The sequence below is a fragment of the Hylobates moloch genome, unplaced genomic scaffold (genome assembly GCF_009828535.3).
Source record: "Hylobates moloch isolate HMO894 unplaced genomic scaffold, HMol_V3 SCAFFOLD_18, whole genome shotgun sequence".
Classification (NCBI taxonomy): Eukaryota; Metazoa; Chordata; class Mammalia; order Primates; family Hylobatidae; genus Hylobates; species Hylobates moloch.
Genome location: NW_026652293.1, coordinates 72,520,055 through 72,537,655, shown reverse-complemented (window position 1 = coordinate 72,537,655; position 17,601 = coordinate 72,520,055). Strand labels below are relative to the sequence as shown.

General features: G+C 43.7%; 1 protein-coding gene across 1 annotated transcript; it reads right to left on the bottom strand.

Annotated features, from left to right (window-relative positions):
• Positions 1 to 3,621: 3,621 nt before the first annotated feature.
• On the bottom strand, positions 3,622 to 7,716 carry LOC116457446 (small ribosomal subunit protein eS7-like). The gene is given in 6 exon segments (XM_058430505.1): positions 3,622 to 3,962; positions 3,965 to 4,246; positions 5,193 to 5,242; positions 6,267 to 6,395; positions 6,896 to 7,011; positions 7,606 to 7,716. Coding segments are annotated over 6 exon segments (1,029 nt in total).
• Between the last annotated feature and the right edge of the window lie 9,885 nt (positions 7,717 to 17,601).

The following is a 17,601-nucleotide window of genomic DNA, read 5'->3' as shown; positions in this document are numbered from 1 at the left end:
TTTAAGTTTTAACTTTGCATTTAATTTCATATGATGAATTCATAGGTACATGAGAGAAGAGAGAAAGTGTTATCTTTTTTGCATAAGAATGTAATTTCAGCAAAGTAATGATGCAAAATTTTGAATCCTTATGAGATGTATCTGGATGGGCTAAAGTAGGTGTGGGATGGCTCTCCTGGAAGCTCTGTCACAAAGGAAGTCTCTTGTCGACAGTTCAACTTTTACATTGATAGGGCTCTACCGTTTTGGAACACAATTTGACCATTCTTTAAAATGTTAAGCATAATATTACCATATAACACCTCTGTATTATAATTGCCCTACATCTAAGGGCAGTCAAACTGAAAAACTTATTCCAATGAAAGAAAAATAACATTTGGAGGCTTAATGCAAATTTTTTTGGTACTAATGCAAAATCAGACCTAGTACTTCTAGGTGTATAGAATTTAATTGCCCTGGGATATAGGACAATTTAACTGCCCTGGATATAGGGCAATTATAACACGAGGGTGTTAATTGTTAATTGCCCTATATCTAAGGGCAATTCCATCCTTAGACATACACAAGAGAAATAAAAACAGATGTTCATATCAAAACTTAGACATAAATGTTTAAAGTAGCATTATTGATAATAGCCAAAAAGTGAAAATAATGGAAATGTCCATCAACACATGTGTGAATAAATAGAATGTGCCAATATTCATACAATGGAATACTACTCAGAAACAAAAAGGAAGTGCTGATCCATGTTATAATATTGACAAACCTTGAAAACATTATGCCAAGTGAAATAAATCAATCACAAAGACTATACACGGTATAATTCCGTTATGGAATATCTCCAGAAAAGGTAAATCTAGAAAGCCAGAAAATAAATTAGTGTTTGCCTAGGGCCAGGAGTAAGAGGTTGGGAAGTAACTGATAATAGGTATGAGGATTCTTTTGGGGTTGATAAAAGTGTTCCAGAATTGATTGTGGTGTTGGTTGCCAACTGTGAATGCACTAAAGCCAATGAATAGCACAATTTAAATTGGGAATTACGTAGAATGTAAATTATATTTCAATAAAGTTGTTAAAATGGGGGCTCTGGTATTCTGATTTTTAAAAAAATATCTATTTTGGAGATAATATTTAGTTGTTAGTTGGTGAAATTATACACCTACATGTACTAGGTCTGCTTTCGCTTTAGTAGCAAAAAATAATTTGCATTAAGCCTCCAAATGCTTTTTTTTGTCTTTTATTAGAATAAAGAAGTTAAAAATCTACCTTCTGTAAAATTAAATCCATTAAATTGCTTCAGGAGTCAGAGTTATTTTAAAAAATATTTTTATATTTATAATATAATAAGAGAAGAGGGTCTTGCTATGTTGTGCAGGCTGATCTTGAACTCCTGGGCTCAAGCACTCAGCCTCCCAAAGTGCCGGGAGTTCAGGCATGAGCCATTATGTCTGGCCTGATGCTTATATTTTTGATTAAGGAATAGAAAGTGTTAGATGAATTAGTGACTGCAAGGCTTGACAAGACGCAAAGGCAATCTGAAGGCAGCATGAGCTGCCCACCACAAGCTCTTGTATATCACGTGCCCCTTAGAGAAAAATCCTAAAACTGCTACCAAGAAAACTTACAGATGTACCCCCACCCATGAAATATAATCATAAAAGTTTAATTGTAAATTGCAAGCCAATTTTATTCTTAACTTTATGAGACAAAAGAAACAAACAAACAAAGAAACAAACAAAAAAAACTTCTATCAGCCCGACCTGGGGCTCCAGGACAGAATTAAGCCCTAATGGTTGAAGGCGTCTATGGTCTAGAATGGTTCTAGTTTTCTACTATTTTATGGAGAGCCAAGACTCAAATTATTTTCTGCATTTGGTGATGCAGATAACTTTGGTTAAGAAAAATACTAATTTGTTTGCCTTTGGAGATATGATCCTAATTTTCCGAACACAGCTGTTTTTTCATATGTCATGCAAGAAACGGTACTTTCACAAGGCACACAGCTAAAAAAAGAACACGAACTTCCCAGTTTTAAACCCAAGAATTAGAAACTGTGAAAGGCCACTATTAACTCCATTTTTTAAGAGACTCTAGCAAAATTGGATAATAGCAATTTTCACAATTATCATACAATCCTTTTGGTGATTTGTTGATATCTTTTATTTCTGTTCTTCCAGAAGATCAGATCTTTAGAGCATCATTGGAGAAAAGGTCAAATTCACCAACATGCTCATTTTTCAGAAAAACATTTTTGTTTGAGACCATCTTACTTTAAAATTAAGTGTGTAACAAAAACACCACCATTAAGTTACAGCCATATCAGTGTGGTTTTTATGGTCCATATAATTATTGTTTTGTAAATGAAGTCCTGTCATTAAGCTTTAGTTCCACAGAAACTAACATTCTGGAAGACCTACCTTTTAACAGCAACGTTCATAAATCTCATACTTGGAGCTGACCAAGAGTCTTGAAAGAGAGCCGTAGAGAGCGCCTGGGCTCAGCCATTCTGGCGATGGAGGAAGGTCTTCTGAAGTCTCTGCAGGTGCGTGTGTTGGGCAGCAGAGCTGACTTCCTGCCTCCAATTAACTGGTAAATAATATTACAGTCTGGGCTGTTCTGAGCCCAGCTGAGATGGTTTTAGAGTGCTGTTTCTCAGAGAGGATACAGAAAGCTAATCAGAATTGTCAGCATAATTCCTCCCTGCTTAGTGTCAGGAAAGGAGCCTTGTTTATTTCAAATTACTGTGCTCAAGAAATTTTATTTTGCCATGGTTCACCAGAAACAAAGGTGAACCTACAACGAGTAGTAAGAAAATCTCAAGACATTGTTAACAGTGTTAAATAAGGTTCAGTTCTTCTAAATTACATTAATTGAGTACCTACTACTGTATATAAAAAGCACCAGCTTGGAATCTGAAGATAGCAAGAAGAAGAAGATAACGTCCATTTTGCAAGATAGGTGAAGGGATTGGTGACATTAGGCAAGACACAACCTTTCTTTGGGACTGAGCTGCCTCACCTGTGAAAGGTGAGGATTTGATCACTTGCTTTCTAAGGTTCCTTTCGGGTTAGAAAGCATTTTGAAAAGCAAACAAGGCTGGGCACGGTGGCTCACGCTTGTAATCTCAGAACTTTGGGAGGCTGAAGCAGGCGGATCACCTGAGGTCAGGGGTTTGAGGCCAGCCTGGTCAACATGGTGAAACCCCGTCTCTATTAAAAATACAAAAATTAGCTGGGCATGGTAGTGCATGCCTGTAATCCCAGCTATTCCAGAGCCTGAGGCAGGAGAATCACATGAACCAAGGTTGTGCCACTGCACCCCAGCCTGGGCAACAAGAGCGAGACTCCGTCTCAAAAAAAAAAAAAAGTAAACAAATAACAGAATGTCCTTATTCCAGCCATCCCTAAAAAGCAGACTTAGCTTTACCTTAAATTCCAGATTTTAAATGATATTCATACACATAAAAGAGAAGCATCTATATGGTCATATTGTTGACATGATTCTTTGTTGTTTGTATCAGAATTTTGCAGATTATATTTTTTGCTGTCAACTTTTCTTATTCCACCAAGAAGGATAAGCCATATATATATATATATATTTTTTTTTTACTGTGAATATACTTTATTTAGTCATTTTTGTTTGGAGTTGAAACTCTGGGAATTCAAAATTTATATCCTTGCCTGTGAGCTTCATACAGACACCAGGAAAAGTTTCAACGTTGCGTTCCACATTGTTTTGCTGCGCTTTGTCCAAATGAGCCTTTATGAGACAGCTGCCATCCAGTTTCACGTGGATACTCTTGCCCACAATTTCACTTGGGAAGACCAAGTCCTCGGGGATTGAGTCATGTGTGGCTTTCAGGGTACGGCTCCTTTGACGCTTTTGCTTATTTTTTGTATGGCTTTTTCGGGTTGGCTTAGGCAGAATTCTCCTCTGAGCAATAAAGAAAACATGCTTCCCCCAAACTTTTTCTCCAATTCACGTACTAGCCAGACTTGGATTTTCTGGAACGATTTCACTTGAGGAATGGGAACAAAAATTATGATAGCTTTCCCACGACCACCATCTTCAGTTTCCTTGGCTGCTGTGATATTCAGCTCCCTGAACTGAGCCTTGAGGTCCGAGTTAATCTCCAGCTCCAGAAACGCCTGGGAGATACCGGACTTGAACTTGTCTGGCTTCTCGCTCTTGGGCTTCGTGATCCTGGTATGCGACTGAACATGGCCTTCTCCTTGCTGAGTGCCACCTTAGGAAGAGTAAAACCACGTTTTAAAACCAATTTGTCAGGAATTCGTAATCTTTTTCTAGCTAAGATAGGATGAGACCCCTTTTCTTCCCTACACATTTGTAGATATGTAAAACCCTATCCCATGTGGGGATGATGGGGTGTACAGGGGCTACCTTGGTTAGTGTGGGTCCCCCAGAGTTAGCATGCTGGGAAGGTTTCTTACCCAGAGTTGCAGGTGACGGCAGTCAAGGCTGTGCACAGAACTAAGAGCAGATGATGGCGGATTGGCCAGAAAAGGAAGGGCCAATGGGTTACCAAAAGCATTATCAGGCAGGGTGCGGTGGCTCACACCTGTAATCCCAGCACTTTGGGAGGCCGAGGCAGTGGATCACCTGAAGTCAGGAGTTCAAGGCCACCCTGGCCAATATGGTGGAACCCCATCTCTACTAATAATACAAAAATTAGCCGTATGTGGTGGTGCATGCTTGTAATCCCAGCTACTCAGGAGGCTGAGGCAGGAGAGTTACTGGAACCTGGGAGGCAGAGGTTGCAGTGAGCCGAGATCACGCCACTGCACTCCAGCCTGGGCGACAGAGCAAGACTCCGTCAAAAAAAACAAAAACAAAAACAAAAACAAAAGCAATATCAGAGGTGTCCCCTGAGACTTAGAGTGAAGTCACACACATTAGGACAATCATGGAGACTAAGTAAACAGAGAAGGCAAAGCAGGAGGCTGATTCTGGAAAATACCTGGGACCAGGTAGGTCCAGGCTGGGAGACGCTGTGAGAAGATAATCAGGTCTAAAGGGCTGGCAGGAGAGACAGGTGTGGGAGCTTGGAGGTCTGAGACTTGGGGGACAGAAGAATGTGGTGGAGCACTGTATGTGTCATCCTTGAACAAAGACAAAGACCACCTGTTCGAGCCTCGGGAGCTTCATTTAGAAGCTGAGGCAGAGTCATTGACCTGACTGTAGTGATGTGGCCTCATGAGTGAACTGGACCCGAGTACCAGTGCTGTCAGTAAAGGAACAAGAAAACATCCTAAGGCTCCCATCAATGACTCCGGATCTCATGGGTGTCGCTCCTTTGCCCTGCTAGGACCTGAGAGAGCTGATGCCTTGAAGTCACTCGACAAAGGTGTTTTGCTCACGGTTTTTCTCCCTTGGGTGCAGGGCTAGCACTGGCCACCAGGGAGGCTGTGCCCACAGTGCTCTGCTGGAGCCACTGGAGCCAGGGAGGAGCCACCCAGGGGTCATTCTGGACATTTTCTTGCCACCAACCAGACCTCACTTCCTGTTGTGAGCATTCATCTCCACAGTGTGAGCTGGTCAGATGGAGGAAAGTTGGGACGACGGGCTTGAGATCCTCTCCTTTACTCATTCAATAACTAGGTCCCAAGCACTGATCTTGTTCCAGAGCTAAGTATGGTCTGGGTCTCTTAGTGAGTGAATGACATGGCCCTTGTCCTCCAGGAGCTCACATCTGGAGGGGAGGAGGAGGGACAGAACCATTAAAATAAAAGAAAAGTGTGAGCATAATATTGAAATAAAGCAGAGTGCTAAGAAGGGGAGATGAAGATCACTTCAAGGGTGGGAGGTGGGTCTGAAAAGGCCTCACTGAAGTGACATTTATGCTGAGAAGGATACTTGGGGCCACTCCTGCAAAAGTCTGAGACCAGTGTGCCAGGGGAAGGGTCAATGGCCAAAAAGTCCAGGAAAAAGTGAGTTTGGCCAGAGAAGAGATAGAAAGAGGGCCAGTGTGGCTGGAGAGAGCTTGTGAGTAGAGGAGGGGAGGGCGGCTAAAGGCAGGGGTGGATTCTGGATGGCCCTGTGTTAGTGATCTACAGCTGTATGAAAGCATTATCCCAATCTTAAAGGCTTACAACAAACATGTAGATCTTCCTGTTTCAGGGGTCCAGGAATCCAGCAGGACTTATCCGGGTGCTTCTGCCATGATATCTCTCAGGAGGCTGGGACTGTGGTCTCAACTGAGGCTTGAGTGGGGTTGGATCCAATGCTAAGCTCATTCATATAGTTACTGGAAGGGTTCAGTTAGGACTGATGGCCTGAGCTCCCCTCTGTCCATTTCCCTCTCTATATCGTAGGACACACGAGCCTCTCCATAGGGCAGCTCATAACACAGCAGCTGATTCCCCAGAGTCAAGGATCTGAGAGAGGGAGAGACAGAGAGAGGACAACACAGAGAAAGGAAAGGAGAACAGAGGAGAGAAAGAGCAAGATACCAGTCACAGTCATTTTATAACTGAATCTTGGAAGTGACATCTCATCCCTTCTGCCATATTCTATTGGCTAGAAGTGAGTCACTAACTCCCCACTCCAGGGGAGGACATGACACAAGGATGTGTCCACCAAGAGGTGGGGGAACCTCTTGGAGCCATTGAGGTGGCTCCTACCGCATAGGCTTAGATGTGGCACTTGGGTTTGAATCTAAACAAACATTTAACCATTGCAAGCATTTATGAGGATGACAATATCAGAATTTCTTAAATTTCAGCCCTCCAATAGTACACACAGGGAAATGAGGCCAGGAGGAATGGGACATTTGCCAAGATCACATGGCAGGAACCCAGGCCTCTTTTTAGTTGTGTTCCATGATAATTCCTACCATCTCTTCATGCATTTCATGTCTAATTTGTCCATTACCTACACGTGATACCAGCCCACAGCTTTCCTAAGTGTTATCTCACATATCCCTGATGACATCCCTAGGCAGTCGATGCCAGGATGATCTCCACTGTGCAGGAGAGGAGGCTCGGGGAGACCCTGAGAGGCACAGTGGCTTTGCCCAGAGTCACATAAGTGGTAAGAAGGAGGAGCTGGGTCTGAACCTACATCTGTCTATTCCAGGGTGGGACCCTGGCTGCACCCAGGCCTTCCACAGGGGCTGCAGGGAGGCAGGGTTGGTGAAACTCTCTACATCTATGGAGGGTCATTGGGTAGGGGTGTGTGCAGACAGTAGCCCACAGGGTCATTTGCAGTCTTCTAATCAGGGAGGGGATTCAGGGAGGGGATGCAGGTAAGGGAACCCCATGATGTACAGAAGGTGTGGACAGCATCGTGCTGAGAAATCTGGCTGGAACCTCAACAGTGATGTCCAGCCAGGTTTCAGGGGTCGGGCTGCTCCCCTCCCCACTTCAGAGTAAACATCAACATGACGGACATACCACGTGCCTTCCAATGACAAAACCTTCCCTCCGCCTTTCAGAGACGCCCAGTCAATATATCACTCCCAGGACGTCTTCCTAGACTGCAGTCTACCACATAATTGGGCTGAGTTTATCACTGCAGTGTCCCCTCCCCAGCTTCTGGCAGCTCTGCTCTGTGTGGTCCAGCCCTATCCCCTCCCTACACGCTCACCTGCACCTTCCTCCAGGCCTCCTCACCCTCAGACTCTGCCTCAGTGGACTCTGGGTGCTCCAGCTGGACCAGGAGTAGGTGGACACAGTGCTGCAGGTCCGGGCCAGGCATGTTGAGCTGTAGATAGGCCCCAGCACCTTGAGAGGGGGCAACTGTAGGGGCTGATAGAAATCACTGGAGTAATGATCCATCCAGGTGCCCAGCATAGAGGAGATGGTGCAGGGCGAGGCAGGTGAGCAGAACATGTAGAGGCCCAGTTTCTCCTTCCACCCTGACCTCCAAGGGACGCCCCTGGGAAAACCTCAAACTTAGCTCATGCCTAAACTCCTGTGTGCAGCCTACAGGTCTCCTCTTCCCACTGACACTTCTGTTACCCCACCCCATGGTCTCCATCTGTGATGTCAGCGTGTGTGTGCGTGTGCGTGTGTGTGTGTGTGTGTGTGTATGTGCGGATCTTGAGAGCTAACAGTTCCACAGGGGATGGTCAGGCAGGATGGTGATTCAAGGTCGGGACTGTCTTCCTGGGAAAGACACAGGTGGGCCCTTTCCCAAGCAGCTGCACCTACTGTCAATGCTCACACACACGGGGCCTACGTGGGGTGCAGACAGTGCAAACACTGGAGACCCCATGCACAGCACGTGCTCAAGGCACCGATGATTCCTCCAATATCTGTTCCCACCTGTCCTGTCCCCTGCAGCCAGAAAGTGGTATTAGCCTCACTTAACCATATAGAATTGCAGGGAGTGGCTAGTTCCCTAAATGGTAATGTAGGCGCTGTAACAATTAGAAGTGAACATGGACGTGGGCCAGGAAAAAGCTCCGGATCTTCGGAATTACACAAAGCACCACACCCCTGCCTCTTGTGTAGAGGGAATAAGTCCCAGAGAAAAAATCGTCTGGTTCAAGTTCACACACTGATTCAACGAACAGCTGGTATCTTGGTTAGGATTAGTTTTGCCTACACATAGCAGAAAACCCAGAATAACAGCACCACAGAGAAGAGAGAGAAAGAGTTCTTTCTTTTCTCCCATAGAGGAGCTCTGGAGGTGGGCTCCATGCTGCCCCTGGATGGCCCCCTAGGGCAGTCAGTCAGCATGCATCTTTCTGCCCCAGCATCTTCATAGCTGGTTTCCATCCTGAAGGCTGTCTCAGGGCCCACGGTGACTGCTTTTTGGAGGAAAAGGAGGAGGAAAGAAGGACAAAGGGGCCTCACAGCTGTGTCAGTTCCACCTAAGCACACTCCCCAAAGACCCTTTCAGTCCTTCTGCTCACAGCTCATCAGCTTGAACTTTGTCTGGTCCCTCTTAGCTGCAGGAGAAGTTAGGAATAATAGCCTTTTAGTTTGTTTGGAAAATTGTTTTCCTAATAAAGCTGAGCTCTCTCCCTACCCTAAACTCCAAGCTGAAGGAGGCAGGAGGGATTGACTTCTTTTCGGGTGAATTGGGCATTCCTTCACCTACCATGGCCTCTCTTTTGTTGGTGATTATTCATTCTCAGAGAGGGGACAAAAGCCGTGGTTCCAAACTAGGACATTGGAGTGGGAAACCCGCTTTCAGTTCCTCAGCAGAATGATAAGAACCTCTGCGTCGTCTTTCATCTGTCTGTGCATTGGCAGAAGGTCTGAGAAAATCCTCTTTTACATCCTAAATGGATGGGCAAAGGTGGAGGATTGTGGAGCCTTTTGGGCAAGCAGCATGTTCCTAAACTCAGTCACGATTGAATCTCTGTAAGTGAACGAAGTGGAATGCTTTGACCTCACCATGTTGGTCTCCGGGACACCTTGACCTCTGTTGTGAGTATTACAGCAAAAACAGTCCACACAAAATAAAACTAATAATGGTGGTGAAAACTCCACACGGTAAAATTTATCACTGACAAAGAACTGATGAAAGAAAAAAATACTTAAAAAACATTTTGACATGCATTATTTGACCCTGGGCACATGAAAAGCTAGAAAGAATGATTCCGAAAAAAAACTTAAAAACAGAGAATATATAGTCAGTAAATTATGTGGACAAATCACTTACATAAAACTTAATTGATCCTGATAACAATTTCAGTTTTCTAAACTATAAAGAATCAAATTTTAGTGAATTAAAAATAAAAGTGAATAAACGACATTGGTTTACTTTCTATATGTTAAAAAATCAGTGAGTTAAAATATCTTACTGAAGTTTGCTCTCAACAAAATTTTAAATTGTTGATAATAATTCCTTTTTTTTTTTTTTTTTGAGATGCAAGGGTGACTTGGCACATAACCTCCACCTCCGGTTCAAGTGTTCTCCTGCCTCACCCCGGTACTGGTTACAGGATGGCCACTTTTTAGCAGAGACAGGGTTTCACCATGTTGGTCAGGCTGGTCTCGAACTCCTGGCCTAAAGTGATCCGCCCACCTCAGCCTCCCCACGCGCTGGGATTACAGGCATGAGCCACCACACCCGGCCTGTGTTGATAATAATTCTGATTTCAAAGGTTATTAGGCAGAGAATAAAAATATTTTGAGAGATCGAATCTCTCTGAGGTAAAGTGGCGGGGTCAGAATAGCAGGGTCAAATGGAAGGCAGCACTTGCAAGGCCAAATGGACTTTTATCATTTTAAATGTGACACAGAGATAATAACTATGTAAATTAATCCCACAATGAAATTTTTAAGCAGGTTTATTAGAGAGATTACGGTAATAGCCAAATAACCCTTCATATTCCAGGAGTGTAACCCTGTATTTCACTGCCCCCTGGCTTTGCTGGCTGTGCACTCAGTTTGGGGAGGCAGTTCTCCCTGCAGTCACTCAGGAACCCTGAATTTTTCCACCTGGTGCCTTCACCTTCCCTGGGATTTCAACCCCATCTGCATTCAGCAGAAGAAAGAGAAGAGGCATGAAGAAATACCCGCGGGGGGATTTTATGGGCCTGGACTGGCAGTGGCGCCCATAAGTCCCACTCCCCTTCCCTTGTAACACAAGGGAGTCTGGGAAATGTGGTACAGCTTTGTGTGCAGAGAAGGGGAGAATGGATTTTGCTGGACAACTAGAGTTCTCTGCAACAGTGAGTAACTCATTTGGATTAATTGTGTTTCTCGTTTTATTTTGTTTTAAGACAGGGTCTTGCTCTATTACCCAGGCTGAAGTGTAGTGATGTAATCATGGCTAACTGCAGCCTGGACCTTCCAGGATTAAATGATCTTCCTACCTTGGCCTCCTGAGTAGCTGGGACCACAGGCACGTGCCACCACACCCAGATAATTTCTTAACTTTTTGTAGAGATAGGATTTCACCGTGTTGCCCAGGCTGGCCCCAAGCTCCTGGGCTCAAGCAATCCCTCCACCAATTCGACCTCCCAGAGTTCTGGGATTACAAGCATGAGCCAACATGCCTGACCAAATATGATTCTCAAATCTTTGTTGAGTGTCTACTGTGAGCTAGGCCCGAGCTAAGAGCTGGACAGAGAGCTGCACCATAGCCTGAGAGAAGCTCCCAGTCTACAGAAGGAGATCAGACGTGGTATGAAGTGCTTGCTATCCTAAGAAGGATAAAGTGAAAGTGCTAGAAGGCTAGTGAATTATTCCAGCATAGGAAGCTGCCTGAAGAAGACAGCAACTGAGCTCCATTTTTGTAGAGAAACTAGATTTGGCTGGTAGAGGAAGACAGCAGGGGGAGCTACAGAAGCATGTAATTTTTTTTTTCTTTTTTGAGGTAGGGTTTTGCTCTTGTTGCCCAGGCTGGAGTGCAATGGCGCGATCTCGGCTCACCGCAACCTCCGCCTTCCGGGTTCAAGTGAGTCTCCTGCCTCAGCCTCCCGAGTAGCTGGGATTACAGGCAAGTGCTACCACGCCTGGCTAATTTTGTATTTTTAGTAGAGAGGGAGTTTCTTCATGTTGGTCAGGCTGATCTTGAACTCCCTACCTCAGGTGATCCGCCCACCTTGGCCTCCCAAAGTGCTGGGATTACAGGTGTAAGCCACGGTGCCCGGCCCAGAAGCATGTAATTTATGTACCAGTTACAGTAAGGAATGCTAGACAGCAATTAAAATCAGATTTTCAGAAACATTAAATGCCACGAATAAGTGCTCATATTAAGTGCAAAAGTAACTGGGAATACAGGATTTCCCATTGGTTTTGAAAAAAATCTCTATATCTAAATTAGATGAACGTATATAACTCTTTTGAGTGATAGTTTTCATTTCTCTGAAATGTTTTATTGTTTATAAAATCAGCCGGGCACGGTGGCTCACGCCTATAATCCCAGCTACTCGCAAGGCTGAAGCAGGAGAATAGCTTGAACCCAGGCAGCGAAAGTTGCAGTGAGCCGAGATCGTGCCACTGCACTCCAGCCTGGGCAGCAGAGTGAGGCTCCGTCACAAAATAAATAAATAAATAATAAATAAATAAATAAATAAATAAATCAGAAGGATTCCATCAATATACTTTCGTTTGGTTTACTATTGTCTTTAAACCAGGCATACATAGCTGTGATGTAAACCAGTTATTCTCAACACTGTCCCACCCCTCACCCTGCTAACGCTGTGAGACTGCAACCTTGTCTCCATTTTCTGTCCGAGAATCCAAAGCCTCATTCAGCTGCTCAATAAATACTCCCTGAAATGGTGTACTGGGGAGAGACCTATTTTTTCATAATGTGCAATGACAAAACAAAGACTTCCACTAGGAAGCACCCCCAAAGCATTGAATCTTACACAATTTGTTTTCGATCTAATCAAAATCCTGAGAAGACACCTTTTATTTTTATTTATTTATTAAAAAAAAAGACACCTCGCTTTTAATGTGATCTTTAGGAGACAAAGTTATGGAGCCCCGCAGCATTCATGCCATTTTCTCATATGGCCATCAGAGGGCAGTGTGTGACTGCTTTTGACGATGATATTGCCCATTTCAATAGTTGTTCAAGCTGGCCTTCTTCAGAATGTGTTCATGACCTTAGGGAATTTCTTTTTCTTTTCTGTTTTTTCAGACAGGGTCTCGCTCTGTCACTCAGGCTGGAGTACATGGCATGATCATAGCCTACTGTAACCTCAAACTCCTGGGCTCGAGCAACCTCCACTGCCCCTGCCCTTAGCCTCCCTAGTATCTACGACTACAGGTATGCACCACCACACCTAGCTAGCTTTTAAAATTTTTTGGAGAGACAGAGTCTTGCTATGTTGCTCAGGCAGGTTTTGAACTCCTGGCCTCAAGTGATTCTCCAGCCTTAGCCTCCCAGAGCACTGGGATTACATACAGGTGTGAGCCACTGCACCTGACTGAGAATGTCTTCAATAAACATTTTTTTATACCTCTATTATCATTTGGAAGCTAATGAAAATCCCCTATAAGGAACAAATATAAAATAATCCTCTGACTGGAAATGTACCCTGAGACAAAGGCTGCCATGGACAATTGTGTCTGACCCCAGGATCTGTGTCCAGATCTGCCACTCCCTTCTCCATCCATCCATTCTACAAACCTCTGTCTCTACAAAATATCTTTTGACAATTGGATATAATGTACTAGAGATACTTCCTAATCATAGCAACCCCTTCTTTGTGATATGAATCTTTTGGTAACAAGGGGTCTTCCTCATAAGAGAGTAGAACATGAAATAAAGGAAGACCAAATAAAGGAAATTGGCAGGAGGTCTCAGTGGAAGTCTGTCCAGAGGGGAAACCTCATGTTAGCATAGCACAAATCCATTATACGTTGTCTGCTATCTCCAACGCAGTGAGTTTCCATTTTCCCTCTAAAAATTTGCTAAAATCCTTTATATTCTAAGAACATCACGTTAGAATACAAAAGTAGTCATAACAATTTTAAGAAAAAGACAAAATTACTATTTTAATCACCAGATGCTCCACCTTCAACAGTTCATCCCTCAGTATTCTATCATAATCATTTGTCAGCCTCACAAGATAGTAATTTGAGAGGAGTAATTCTACACCTCGGTTCTGACCATACCACAGATTCTTAGCCCAGTACGTGGCCCAGCAGAGGTGCCTTAGAATACCCAGCAAATGAACTTGGGTCACATGATCTGACAGGTTGGAGAAGAGCATTTGACACTGGGACTCATTTAAAACAGCTCAGATATGAGGTCACCATAAACATGCTACTTGATAACCTGACAGGCTCTTTAAACCAGATTGTCCTTCCACAGCAACCCCCAGCTTGGACCTACCTGGCCCCAGGTATTTCCCAGAATCACCCCCTGCTTTGACTTCTCTTGCTTCCTTTGGCCTCCCTTGTGTCCTACTGGGTGGTTCTTCACTCTATGTCTCTGAGGACACCTCTGACACCCTTGGATACCCTAATGAATCTCCCTTTTCTGGCCGACCTGCCATCACCTGCCGCTGGTTCCACACTCGACTTTGATTGCGGTATCATCCACACTCCAGTTAGAAGACACTCCCAAGATGCTGAACCCGGGAGCCCACAGGAGCCAAAGTAGCCCCCGACCCCATCTCTTCCAACATCCGCATTAGGGATAGGGGATTCAAATGTCTACAGACATGTTGGGAAGAAAAGGGTCTCATGCCATCTTACCTAGAAAATGATTCCCTATTTCAGATAAGTTACTACACGATTGTGTGATTTATTTGTTCTCCTCCATGGAATAAGAGAACTTCGTATAAACAAAAAAATGTTCACTGTCCTAATACAAATAAAGAATGTCTTAACAATGTGAATATTTCTTTTCTATTTCTTTACTTTCTTTTGTTTATGATGTTATTAAAAAATGGGACTGTGAAACCCCGTATCTACTAAAAATACAACAAAATTAGCCGGGCGTGGTGGGGAGCGCCTGTAGTCCCAGCTACTCGGGAGGCTGAGGCAGGAGAATGGCGTGAAGCCCGGGGGGCAGAGCTTGCAGTGAGTCGAGGTCGTGCCACTGCACTCCAGCCTGGGCGACAGAGCAAGACTCCGTCTCAAAAAAATAGGGGACTTAAAGTAAAGCTATATCTGCTTTCTAGGGATAGCTAAAATGGGAACGTTCTGTTACTTGTTTGTTTGCTTTTACAAATACTTTTTAGTTCAGTAGGAACCATAGAATTCAATGGGTCACATCCTTGCATTTTGCAGGTGAGGCAGCTGAGGCCCAATGAGAGGGTGTGTCTCCCCCAATGCTCATGGTCACCAATTCCTTCACCTACCTGGAGAAAATAAACAGGATCTTATTACACCCAGTGTCTCCAGATTCTAGGCCAGTGCCTTTAAACAGTAGGCATCCAGTAAATCAAATTAATGGAATTATAACTTAACTTGGAGGACTTGCCTTCCCTGCCCTGTCTGCCCCTGAGTGCCTGGTGCTGGCTTTGACCCTAACTAGATATTAAACAGGAGGAGTGGTATAGGGTAAAGTTTGGAACAACACGTTTTCCTTTAGTGTATAAAAATTCTATGATTTCCAAATGTATGAAAACTTTGATTGAAACTACTTCTCTCCCTGAGATCAAAGCTATATATGTGTGTGTGTTGCATTGTTTTATTTATGTATCTTCTCAGCCCTTTTGGGTAAGGGATGGGGAAGAGCTGTTTGTGATGAGAAAAGAATAACTATATTGAATTAATTCTATGACTCGTGTTTTTCACACTTTTACACATATCTGGAATTGACAATATCTTAAAACACTGGTGTCTCCATGGAGTTGTGGTGCACTTATCATTGCCTGTGAATATGTGACTTTGGTTGTTATTACTGGGGATCTGCCTGGATGATGGCAACCACTTAATGTCTGAGTCAACAAATTATGGACACAATTGCAGAAAGAAGTCAATGTTCTGGTTGTCTGAAATTATCTTTGACATCTGATAAAATCAAGACAAGCCCAGCAGTAAAACTTGCAGACTTAGTATAATCCAAGAAGAAAATTCCAGCAACTAAACTGTGGCACGCTTTTAAGAGCTGCTGCATCCCCAGGGTTCTGCAGAGCATTGAGTATTTAGAAAACCCAAAGGGACACCACTGACTGTGAAAAGACGGACACTGAATACCAAAAAGATTTGAAAATACCTAAGCATTTTATTTCGCTTATATTTTCTCTTTTACACAAGCATAAGAGGGATATATATTTTAAAATCCATGTGTAAAGACTCCAAAAGCTCTGCGTATACACTAAACTTGTAATGATTTTGATGACTAAAAAGCATTAGGTTCTGTAAACCTAAAACTATTGTAATATAGTTTTTTTTTTTTTTAAAGAAGCATTGGGTAATAGTACCATTGAATAAATGTTTCTTTTTTAGTGGTGCATAAAGTAATGTTCTTACAGTTGATGATGACTCAGATGCAGTGAAATGTGGGTGTTTCATACTTGATTCTGAGTCATTTTGCTACTACAATTAACAGACAGTTAGTTCCCCAAACAAGTGATAGCAACTTTTTTTTTTTTTTTTTTTTGAGATGGAGTCTCGCTCTGTTGCCCAGACTGGAGTGCAGTGGCGCGATCTCGGCTCACTGCAAGCTCCGCCTCCCGGGTTCACGCCATTCTCCCGCCTCAGCCTCCCGAGTAGCTGGGACTACAGGCGCCCGCCACCACGCCCGGCTAACTTTTTGTATTTTTAGTAGAGAGGGGGTTTCAGCATGTTGGCCAGGCTGGTCTTAAACTGCTGACCTCAGGTGATCCGCCTGCCTCTGCCTTTCAAAGTGCTGGGATTACAGGCGTGAGCCACCGCACCCGGCCTGATAGCAACTTTTAAAGTTTAATTTTATGTTAATGGTTTTAGGGGGAAAAAATCTGACTCCTTAATTAATTTTGCACCAAATGAAAAAAGTCATAATAAAAGGAAAACTACGAGGTTATAAACTATTCTGTGACCCAATAATAAGTGAATATGTGTCTGTGTTTAATGACTTTCCATACTCAGAAGTCACGTTGAATATTTGTTTACCATAAAGAAGGCAGATCTCGGCCGGGCACAGTGGCTCACACCTGTAATCCTAGCATTTTGGGAGGCCGACGTGGGTGGATCGCCTGAGGTCTGGAGTTCGAGGCCAGCCTTACCAAAATGGTGAAACCCTGTCTCTACTAAAAATACAAAAATTAGCCTGTAGTCCCAGCTACTCGGGAGGCTGAGGTAGGAGAATTGCTTGAACCCGGGAGGCAGAGGTTGCAGTGAGCCGAGATCACGCCATTGCACTCCAGCCTGGGCAACAAGAGCAAAATCCATAAAAAAAGAAACAACAACAACAACAACAAAACCAAGAAGGCAGAAGATCTCATGGGCTCATTGGGTTGAATTTTGAAAACTTACCTAGTTTAGTGAGAGAAAAGGTATCCTGACATGATTCACTTGCCTTTTAACATACTTTGGGTGTAAATGAAGAGTAGCTTTGATAATTACCAGTTTTCTAAATATAAAATGTGTTCTCCGTAGATATGACGTTACTAAGATGAGGGTATTCCTGTTCGTCTGCATAGGCGTGATCTGCAATTTATAATGGCATCTGCATTCATAATATTAATATAATTTTTCATCAAAATCGAAAGAGTGTGACTTTTGTGATAATGTAAAATGATAAAAACCTGCATGTCTGAAATTGTCCTTGGAGATCTCTTTTGCAGTGTCATCAGAGTATCTCGTTTGATGCTGTGTATTTCACCGTTACTCAGCATGTGGGCGACTGCTGGCTGCTCTGCTCATCAGGGATGCTTGCTTTTCAAATAGCATTTGGGAAACTGACAAGTGATGACATATGCTTATATTTATCTTCAGATCCACAATTTAGTGATTGTTATTTGTTTTCGTTTTTGTGTGTGTGTGTGTGTTTTTTTTTTTTTTTTTGAGACGGAGTCTCGCTCTGTCGCCCAGGATGGAGTGCAGTGGCGCAATCTCGGCTCACTGCAAGCTCCGCCTCCCGGGTTCACGCCATTCTCCTGCCTCAGCCTCTCCGAGTAGCTGGGACTACAGGCGCCCGCCACCACGCCAGGCTAATTTTTTGTATTTTTTAGTAGAGACGGGGTTTCACCGTGGTCTCGATATCCTGACCTCATGATCCGCCCGCCTCGGC